Source organism: Glycine max, chromosome 3 (genome assembly GCF_000004515.6).
Source record: "Glycine max cultivar Williams 82 chromosome 3, Glycine_max_v4.0, whole genome shotgun sequence".
Lineage (NCBI taxonomy): Eukaryota > Viridiplantae > Streptophyta > Magnoliopsida > Fabales > Fabaceae > Glycine > Glycine max.
In genome coordinates this window covers 40,059,709-40,070,302 of record NC_016090.4, presented here as the reverse complement: position 1 = coordinate 40,070,302, position 10,594 = coordinate 40,059,709, and the positions used below count along the sequence as shown (strand labels likewise).

Below are 10,594 nucleotides of genomic sequence, written 5' to 3'. Positions count from 1 at the left end.
TCTAACTGAAAATGCTATAACAATCTAGTAAAAACTAAGGTTTCAATGATTCCTCCATCTTCAATGGAGATTAAAAGAATACATTATGCAACTTATACACGTGTGTGCCTCTACCTGTGGAACCAAAGCTCAGATGCTGGTTAGGCACTGTATGTGAGTTCATACTGTGATCTGATGATGGTGTGAGATTACTCGGTTATGATAAAAGGAGTAGCAACTCATGAACCAATCCTTGAGGTAAATGACAGGATGTTAAAATATAAAATGGTCTAGATTTGAAAATTGAATCCAAGTTCTTGTTTGCTGAGGTTCCTTGTTGACTAGAAATAAAACTTCAACAGAGAGAAAAAGGTTTATCCTTGAAAATTATTGGCAAAATATTGAACCCTCATGAAATTCAGGTGTTTGTTTCTCAATGAAAGAATATTTACTAGCTGTCATAAGGCCAATCCAAACTAGAAAGGTAACTAATTGTAGTAATTATCGAAGTTCCAATTGAAGATAATGCCAACTAGTTCTCAATTTTTAGCACTGCAGCTCTAAATTGTTGGAAACTGGACATCTCAGCTGCAATGTTTATGTGGGGATGATGGACCGTTGGAAACCATTTTCTAAGGATTAATTATGCAATACGCGTGTGTATAATTTTTTTTATTACCCTCCAAAAATTATTTTTAGACTATTTAGCGTCAGTTTTCGGCCCGAAAAATAACAAAAGAATCAAGAAGCAGAGTGAGGCGTTTGAGCTTGGACCATTATTTTTATTGGCGGAATGATCTTTGAACACACGAGTTTCTGCACTTTGCACAGGTAAATTGAATACTCTGAAACTCACCATCAATTAGGACAAACTTCAACCTTTTGGGATATGAATCGAACCTACTAGTATGATTATTTTTTAAAAAAATCCAACTTATAGTATTTAACATTTTATCACGTCTATTTTAATCTTCGAACTTTTAAAAACGTGAACATTTGGTCTTTTAAGTTTTCATATGCAAAATGATTTATATAATTTAATGTTCACTCAAAACTTATCAATTAGTGTAACTCAAAACTTAATGTTCAAATGCGAGAATTTTTGTCAATTTATGGTCGTATGTCAATTAGAAATAGAAGGATCATTAGCGAAGAACGAGTTAAACTGTTTAATTTTTTATAAGGTAGGCGAATGATGGAATTTCCCACCTCAACGTCAACAAAAGTCATCAAAACACTTTTGCAAATTCAAATTTTTAAAAATTCATGAAAGTACAAATTCTTTTAATTTCATTATAATTATATAAAAAAATTCATTTTGAAAAACATTATAAATTTATGCAAAATTTCCAAGGAAGTAGTTCTTTGAAAATATTATTTTCTGCTTTTACTTTTTATAAAAAAAATACCACTTTATAATTTATATGTTAAAGATGTGATATAATAATTCATAGTCTTGTGAAAATCAAGTTGCAGGTTCATTTAACATTTTTTAATAAAAAAAAAACTTAATAATTCTTTAACTAACGTTCTGAAAACATTTATTGTCTAACAAAATATCATCTTACTTTTTAAAGATTTTTTGTAAGAAAGTTTAATTAATATGTTGACAGTATAAAAAGTTATACACGGTTAACTAGGTAACTAATCAGAAATTGTTTGTAAAAATAAACAAACTATCATACATTATTGAATAACAAAAAATTAATACATTATCTATTTTCTCTTGTAACTAAAATTGAAAACAAGATATAAATATATCTCCAAATAAACAGGCCTATTTTTTTCAACTTCTAGCTCCAAATGTTCGGAAGGCTCCAAACAAGGTGGACGAAGCAGGTGGCTCTCGCGGCAGCAGTGGTGGTTTTTTGTGAGCAACAAGACTTGCAAACACCTTGCACAAACACTACGATGCCAAAATCAAAGACTGGGAGGTGAGTAACGAGGTTAAATTGTATACCTGTAGGCATGAGATGCCTTATATAGTGATGGATGAAGGGAAAGTTAGTTAGATAGCTGTTGTGAATCCATGTGGTCCATGGCCCACAATAGTTACTTAAACTTTTCCTTCATCTATCGCTATACAAGGCATCCCATGCCTACATGTATACAATTTAATTTCATTACTCACCTCTTGCACTCTGACTTTGGCATCGGATATTTTGTGCAAGTGTATGCAGGTCTTGTTTCTCAACAAAAAACCACTGCTGCGACTGCCGGAGCCACCTGTCCTGTTTCATCAATCGTGTTTGGAGCCTTCCAAACATGTTTTTTGAAAAAATAAAACAAAACAATGAATAATGAGAAATACCAAATTGTTCGTAACCAAAAAAACTATAACATGCAAGCCATCGAAGTAGCTCACAACACTGATATGTAGCCAGTTATCAAAATAATGTGAAAAAAATAGAAAAACCTTAAGATCTATATTATTTGAGTTGAAAGGATTCAAAACATGCCAGATTTAAATTTCTCACAATAGTTCATATTGATTTAAATTATGCCAACATTTGAAACAAATTCATGCACTCCATATTCTAGGTAAGCCATACATGCTGCTTGACCAGCAAGAATCTGAAAAATAGGATACATAAAACTGTTTTCAGAAACAATTGTCACATAATTAAGCTGGAGTGCATTTTATAAACAAAGCAGATACAAATTGGGTCACATCCTGACCTCATTTTATCAGGAAGTGCTGTTTTCAAGGTGACTGTGAGCGACGGTGGTTGTCATCATCTTCATCAATGGGGCTCCTGTCATCATCCCTAGGGCTCCGGCTGGGGCTGCGGCTATGTCCATTAGCTTTAGGGCTATCATAGCCACCCTCATCACGGTCCCTTGCAGGGCTAGCAGGGCTTCTACTTTTCCCTCTAGGACCATCACTGTAGTCAGACCCATCTTGATGAGTGGCCAACCTATCATTGCCAGGAGATGTGTCACCTCTCTTCCGTGGGCTGCTTTGGTCAGGTGATGCACTATGCTTCCTTATCTTGGAGGGCTCACGACTCTGTGATCTATCTTCAGAAACTGGGCTTCGTTCTCTTCTGACAGGAGATCTCGATCGGCTGGCAAGAACCAAGGTAACCAAAACTCAGCTTACAAGCAAAGATGTTATAAAACAATTCTGACTACTGAAACTACAGCCAATTGAAATTGCAGAGTCGTTGCATCAGAACCAATAAGATTAGTGACTGTTAAAATCAAACCTGTAGCTGTGGTCTCGGCTGTAGCTTCGATCCCTGCTTCTTCCACGACGAGGAGAACGTGACCTTACTGGTGAACGTGAAAGACTCCGTCCACGTTGGCTGTTAGAACAATTCAAATTGACATCAATGATTTAAAGCTCATAAAACCCATTAGAGAGCAATAACCATGTTAAGAGCAAATCAACACGAGGTAGAAGTTTGGAAATTAGATTATGGCCTACCTCAACTTTTTGGGACTGTTCTTACAGTTCTTTTCTATATGACCTCTTTCCCCACAACGGTAACACTTGTTCTTCCAATCCCCGGCTTTGCAATCTCGGGCCCAATGACCATCAATGCCACAGTTAAAGCATCGCCCAGATCCAGGAGGTGGACCCCGACCCATATATTCCCGGTCCCGGGAACCACGAGGACCCTGATTAATTAGAGATCCAATGAGAAAATAAAATTAACAAGAAATCAAAAGCTAACAAAATTTGTTCAAACAAGTCAAAGAACAATAGCAGTGATATCAGAAATGGCAGGGTTCAGAAGAAATTGAGTACGAAGTATTTAGGAAAACAGTTAGAACAGTAATAAAAACAAATTAGAAAAAGGTATACAACTATGCATACCTAATTTAAATTTTGTACTTATTACTGAAATTTATTTTGTTTTTTGGCTTTGTTGTTACTTATTACTTAAATACAAAAAGGTTAGGTTGATAATACAAAAATCAACAACAAAGTCAAAAAACAAATCAAAGCATTTATCAAATACTAAACTAGGTACTCTTCAATCAGTATTCAAGGGATTGTTTTGATTAGAAAATGACTAATCTAATCAGAAGAGATATATTGAAAACAGAACTAATTGTGCAATTAGAATTTAGAAACACAAAGGATATATAAAAGCCCAATTAATAGATTATATAGAAAAATCCCTATATGTAACTGTAAGATCCAACAATTATGCAAATATATGTCCACAAAGCAAGCACTTTCAGGTGAAGACTGAACTCTTTACAGTACATATGCATTAACCCAAGAATATAGCACCAACGGAAAATATCCCTTTGATCGCTAGTAACAAATGAGATAAGCAATTCTGAAAAAATAAAATAAAATAGAAAGGTAAACCATGAAGGGAAGTAATTCCTACCCCCTTGGCAAATTCCACAATAATACGACTTCCTTCAACATCACGACCATCCAGGTTGTATCTAGCATCATCAGCATCTCGAGGATCACTAAATTCCTGTTCAAAATATGTCAGGAACAAGCCAATAAAGTAACACCGAATCTTACCTTCATTTACAACTGAATTCCTCCGAGCAGATACTAAAAGCCACCTTGGAGCAAAGGCATGAGGAGAAATTGAAGTAAAAAAGAAATACATAAAGACAGAAAGGGTGACAACTTACAACAAAGGCGAAATCATTCTTCATATCTACGCCTCGAACTCTGCGGAAATGGTTTCCAGAAACAATAAGGCCATCATTACTTAACTACTGGAACTGTATGATACATCACCCCTCAAAGACGAACTAAACACCAGTTTGGGAGTGTTGCCATTTCCATAAAAAACACGCAATAACATTACAGAAAGAATCGCCAAAGTCAATACTCGACAGGAATTTCCACAAATTCCACCAAGGCCAACCTCCCAACAAAGACCTCCAGGTTTAGAGAAAACCTCAGAAACCTTCAACAAGATCATTCAAGTCAAAACATGACACCTAGGTGATTTGGTTCCCACACATAATATGACAAATAACCAATATAACTCCAAGCTCATAACAAAGCTTGGGAAAAACCTGTATACCATCCCATGGTCAACGCCCCATGGCAACTTATCACCAACTTAGCTCCCTTGCCAATTTAAACAATAAATCTTAAAGTTAAACAATTTCAAACATAAATTGCACAAGTTAAACAATTAACACATTAAAGTGTGATAGGACATAACAACGGACAACATCCTGCCGTCTCTAACCAAGAAATGATGTACTAATAAATTATAAGACATTCATCCAAATCCAAATAGACACACACGCAATCATAATAATCATGAAAAAGACTAAATAACCAACGTCATTTACAAGTAAATGATTTAAAACAGTCACAGACCAAGACTTCCGCAATTGCAGAAGTATCGCCATATTTTTACAAGATTTCCCACAACATTAAAGATTGTGACGAAGCCACAGCCCCAATTTAACACCTTGCAAGTAAAAAACTTTTTTTTAAAAGGATGAGATTGCATAATTTGAAGGATAAAGACTGGTCTATACATAATTTGAAGGATAATGATGAATCATAAAGGGAAAATTACCTTCCATATCTGCTGAAGACACGCTCCAGGTCACGGGAACGAGTCCTCGAAGACAACCGTCCAACATAGAGGCGGGTATTACCATATTTATCATCATAGCGAGGCATCGTTGATTTCTTCTAGCTCTGCAAAACATACAACAGAAATTTCAAAATTTAATTAGACAAAGAGACCCCTTATTAATCGTATCATTTGAGCATATAACAATAACGAATAAAAAATTGAATTTCAAGCATGCAATCAATTTGAAACCTAATTCGGAGAAAACTAACAAACCGATAAATTGTTGAATCGGGAATTGATGAGATTGATGAAAATAAGCATGCAGAGACGGAATCCGATAGAGATTCGGAACCAAAAGTGAAAAGGTGAATCGAATTGAAAGGGAAGAGAATGAAATCTAAGAAAAAAAGTGGGATAGATAAGAAGAGTTACAACCTCGGAGCGGATTGGTGTTTCTTCGTGAACCCTTTCAAAGTGGATCGGTATCTTGCATTCTTACCTACGATTTATTATTATTATTTATACAAACACCACTGCCACATATCTCCATAGATTTTTTTTGGTTTCTTTAATTGAAAAGTGGAATTGGGCCGACAGTTGGGCTTTTGACGGATTATTTAAGGTTGATGCTAGGTGCACCCAGCAATTTTCCATTTTTCTAAAATTGTCTTTTCATAAAATTTTATAGAAAAAGTTCTTCCGTAAGAGTTTACATTATGGAAGAAATTCTTCCATAAAGTGTAAGAGTTTTCTTTTAATTTTTTTTGAAAAATATTTGTGGCAAATTAATTTAAAATTAATAATCCAAACAAGACTCAACCTATGACTTTTAGGTTATTAGCACAACATTCTAACCAATTAAGCTAATGAGCCAATTACATTATAAAATAAATAATGTTGTTATACATAATACTAAAATTTTTAATGCATATTTAATGCGCATGTAAATTTAAATAATAAATTTTCTGACAATTAATTTTGATATAAATCATACGAATTATTTACATGTGCATTAAATATACATTAGAAATTTTAGTGTTATGCATAACAACATTATTTATTTTATAACGTAATTGGTTCATTAGCTCAATTGGTTAGAGCTTTGTGTTAATAACCTGAAAGCTACAAGTTCAAGTCTTATGGAAGGACAATTTTAGAAAAATGGAAAATTGCTGGGTGCACCTAGCAACACCCATTATTTAATACTACTTTTTGGAAGAAAAAAAAAGAAGAAAGAAAAAATGCTAACTCCCCTAAAATCTTATAATATTTGATTTGGAAAAAATGTTACATATTTGTAGTCATAGTAAGATAAGATATATGTTTAAAAAATTTAGATATATAAAAATATTATCATTTTATCATAATTATATTATCTTTTTAAAATTCTTTTTTTAATATATAGTAAATAAATATATAATAAATTTTTAAAGGAGAATATTTAATATATTTTTTAAAGTTGTGTTTAATATATATATATATATATATATATATATATATATATATATATATAACATTATTGTATTATGAACCTAAGGATTAGTTTGATTTGTTAATTTATCATACCACACAAGATAAATATAAATATTTTTATTTCATGTTTAATTTAAAAAATAATTAAGAAATAACACAAATTAAATAAAAGAAACACAATAAAATTTCTAATTATAAAATAATAACTAAAGAAATAAAACACCGAGATTTTTATTTTAGTCTCTTTCTTTATTTTGATAAACACGTTAAATTTAATATAAATTAGGTATTTAATAAAGTTTTTATTATTTTACTTGCATTGTATGTATAACTTTTCTTTTCTTGTCCTATCCGACACTATATTTTTAACAAATCATACCGTCTCTAAATCTTTATCTCGAGAGAAAATATTTTGGGTATTGTTTTATTTTATACAAAAGAGCTTTTAAAAAAATTCTTAACTAAGGAGTTTTATAATCACTCCTTCCTATTGAGCCACATGTACTTCTTTTTATATGTCATCATGTTTGACGTATTCAAGTTTAATTCCACTCATGTAATTATGTACAGATACTATTCAAGTTAAATAAACCATTTTCAACGATTGCTATGACATAAACTTCATTTTCATTTAAGTTATAAATAAAACTTATAGGCAAATAATTCAATTCACTATCAACTGACGTTTACATAAAAACTAGACATCATAGGGTATTATTACGTTGACACAGTGACATCCACAGATAATTATGCGAGAAAGACAAATAAATACCCATTAAATTAAGAATGATGCTAAGCATGCTGGATTTAAATTTCTCATAATTCACAATGTTTCAACACAAATTTGGGAAGGTTATATTCTTTGTAAGCCATACATTGCGCAACCAAAGATAAACTGAATAATACCATACATAAAACCGTTCTTCATAAATCATAAACAATTCATAATAGTTTCTTTTAAGCGAAAAAATTGTCCCATACTTCACAACAAAGTGCATTAGATAACCAAAGCAGATAAATTATAGGCCACGTCCAGAGTTCATTTCTCTAAGAAATACTTCTTAAGGTGACTCGCTGCCTCTTGGTGAGTGGCGGTGGTTGTCTTCATCATCAATGGGGCTCCTGTCATCATCCCTGGGGCTACGGCTAGGGCTGCCACTACGACCATTAACTTTAGGGCTGTCATAGCCCCTATCTTCGCGGTCCCTTGCAGGGCTTCTGCTCAACCTATCATTGTCAGGAGATGTGTCACCTCTTCTCTGTGGGCTACGGTCAGGTGATGGACTATGCTTCCTTGTCTTGGAGGGCTGAGGACTATTTTTGTGTTGAGGGCTTTGTGACCTATCTTCACGAACGGGGCTTTCTTCTCTTCTGACAGGGGATCGTGATCGACTAGCAAGGCCGAAGGCACCCAAAACTCAGCATACAGGATAAGACTTTACAAACAAAAAATGTGAAACCTTGCTGCATCACTACATCGCATGCATAAGAATTCCGAACTATAAAATCATCTTACCTGTAGCTGCGATCTCGGCTGTAACTGCGATCACGGCTTCTGCCACGACGAGGTGAATGTGACCTGACTGGTGACCGTGAATAACTCCGTCCTCGCCTTGTGCTTGAATCAGACAGATTAGCATCGTCAGTTTAGAGCTCAGAGACTCCATTGAAATGGAAAAAGCAGGTTAAGAAAACACAGAAGCAGTACCACCTTGGAAACTAAATAGCACTGCATACCTCAATTTTTTGGGGCTGTTCTTGCAGTTCCTTTCTATATGTCCTCTCTCCCCACAGCGGTAACACTTATTCTTCCAATCCCCAGCTTTGCAATCCCGTGCCCAATGACCATCAAGGCCACAATTAAAGCAGCGTCCAGAGCCAGGAGGAGGACCTCGCCCCAAATATTCCCGGGACCCACGAGGAGCCTGATTAAAAACAAGTGATGATCAGACAACAATACAAAAATATAAAATGCAAATAATCTAACAAAAACAGTTCCCAAGTCCATGTACAACTATTGTAATAATATCATAAAACTTGTATTAAAGTGTTTCATACCCCTTTTGCAAATTCCACAATAATACGACTTCCATCAACATCCCGACCATCCAAGTTATATCTTGCATCATCAGCATCTCGAGGATCACTAAAATCCTGTCCAAAGGTTGTAAGGAACAAGCCAAGAAAGTAACACAGAAATCATACCATCATCTACAACTGAATTCCTCCAAGCAGATACTAGAAGCCACATTTTAGCAAATAAATAAGAAGAAATTGAAGTCCTAGGAAATAAATAAATAAATAGACAAAGATAAAGAAAGGGTGACAACTTACAACAAAGGCGAAATCATTCTTCATATCCACACCCCGAACTCTGCGGAAATGGTTTCCAGAAACAGTAAGGCCATCATTACTTAACTACTTGAACTGTATGATACTTCGCCCCTCAAAGACGAACTAAACACCAGTTTGTGATTGATGCCATTTCCATAAAAACAAGCAATAACATTACAGAAAGAATCGCCAAAGTCAACACTCGACAGGAATTTCCACCAATTCCACCATGGCAAACCTCCCACCACAGACCTCTCCAGGTTTAGCCAAAACCCCAGAAACCTTCAATAAGATTATTCAAGTTAAAAACATGACGCCTAGGGGGTACAGTTCCCAGACATAACATGACGAATAAATCCAAGCACAAAACAAAGCTTGGGAAAAACCTGTATATTATCCCCCGAGCTTCAGTGAAACTCGTGAAGGACACCCCATGTCTACTCGTCACTAATTTAGCTAGCTCTCTTGCCAATTCAAAAAATAAAAACTAATCAAGGAGACCTGACAATTAGTTCCCCACACAAAATTTTGTAATATGGCGATAAAACAATACAAATTGATTACGGAAATTTCCTGTCGGATCTCAAAAAGAAAGGCGGGACTCGTACAAATAAAAATCATTCAATAAACATATAATAGAACATACAAGGAAAAGATACAAAAAAGAATAAACAATTAGGAATTGCATGCAAATTACAACTTTCAGAAAATGCTGTGATTGCACATAGCAAATAACTAAGACCATGCTCGACGATGGAATGATAAGAAAAGGGGGAATTACCTTCCATATCTGCTGAAGGCACGCTCCAGATCCCGGGAACGAGTCCTCGAAGATAAGTGCCCCACATAGAGGCGGGTATTGCCGTATTTATCATCATAGCGAGGCATCGTTGAATTCTTCTAGCTCTGCAAAATCAACAACAACTCAAATTGCGTAATTAACTAAGAAAAAGGTAACCCAGAGATCCCTTCTCTGTGAATGAAACAAATAACAAATCGGAACACATGACGCTAGATCCAATTTCAACCCTTAGGATCAATTTAAAACTTAAACTCAATGAATAATTAAAACGCTCCTTTATTGAAACTGGAAAATCAAAAACTGAAAACTGCAGATACAAATCGAATTGAAAAGGAAGCGAAATCGAAAGGGGAACGGAAAGAAGAGAAGAGTTACCTCTGAGTGGATTGCTTTTTCTCCCGAAACCTAACCCTTTCAAGTGGATCTGTGTTCTGTTCCCTACCGTGTGTTACAATATTTATAAAAGACCACGACGATGCCC

At 34.6% G+C, this 10,594-nt stretch overlaps 2 protein-coding genes across 9 annotated transcripts; both read right to left on the bottom strand.

Moving 5' to 3' along the window:
* Positions 1-2,381: 2,381 nt before the first annotated feature.
* On the bottom strand, positions 2,382-6,068 carry LOC100813237 (RNA recognition motif-containing protein). 7 transcript variants are annotated; one of them, NM_001361476.1, is made up of 8 exons: positions 5,940-6,005; positions 5,502-5,626; positions 4,591-4,630; positions 4,329-4,424; positions 3,410-3,603; positions 3,189-3,287; positions 2,659-3,047; positions 2,382-2,553 (listed from the first exon to the last, which is right to left on the bottom strand). In NM_001361476.1, exons 2-7 carry the CDS (start codon positions 5,606-5,608, stop codon positions 2,684-2,686), a joined length of 900 nt encoding a protein of 299 aa, NP_001348405.1. In that variant the 5' UTR covers positions 5,609-5,626; positions 5,940-6,005; the 3' UTR covers positions 2,382-2,553; positions 2,659-2,683. The 7 variants fall into 7 exon arrangements, with proteins under 7 accessions (NP_001348405.1, NP_001242616.2, XP_040869746.1 ...); XM_041013812.1 differs by having other exon boundaries at positions 2,449-2,553; positions 5,778-5,992; NM_001255687.3 differs by having other exon boundaries at positions 2,382-3,047.
* A 1,817-nt stretch (positions 6,069-7,885) lies between these two features.
* LOC100812698 (serine/arginine-rich splicing factor RS2Z32) lies at positions 7,886-10,594 on the bottom strand. 2 transcript variants are annotated; one of them, XM_003521310.5, is made up of 7 exons: positions 10,489-10,594; positions 10,093-10,217; positions 9,312-9,351; positions 9,036-9,131; positions 8,715-8,902; positions 8,494-8,595; positions 7,886-8,369 (listed from the first exon to the last, which is right to left on the bottom strand). In XM_003521310.5, exons 2-7 carry the CDS (start codon positions 10,197-10,199, stop codon positions 8,039-8,041), a joined length of 864 nt encoding a protein of 287 aa, XP_003521358.1. In that variant the 5' UTR covers positions 10,200-10,217; positions 10,489-10,594; the 3' UTR covers positions 7,886-8,038. The 2 variants fall into 2 exon arrangements, with proteins under 2 accessions (XP_003521358.1, XP_006576996.1); XM_006576933.3 differs by lacking the exon at positions 10,489-10,594 and having other exon boundaries at positions 9,312-9,593; positions 10,093-10,222.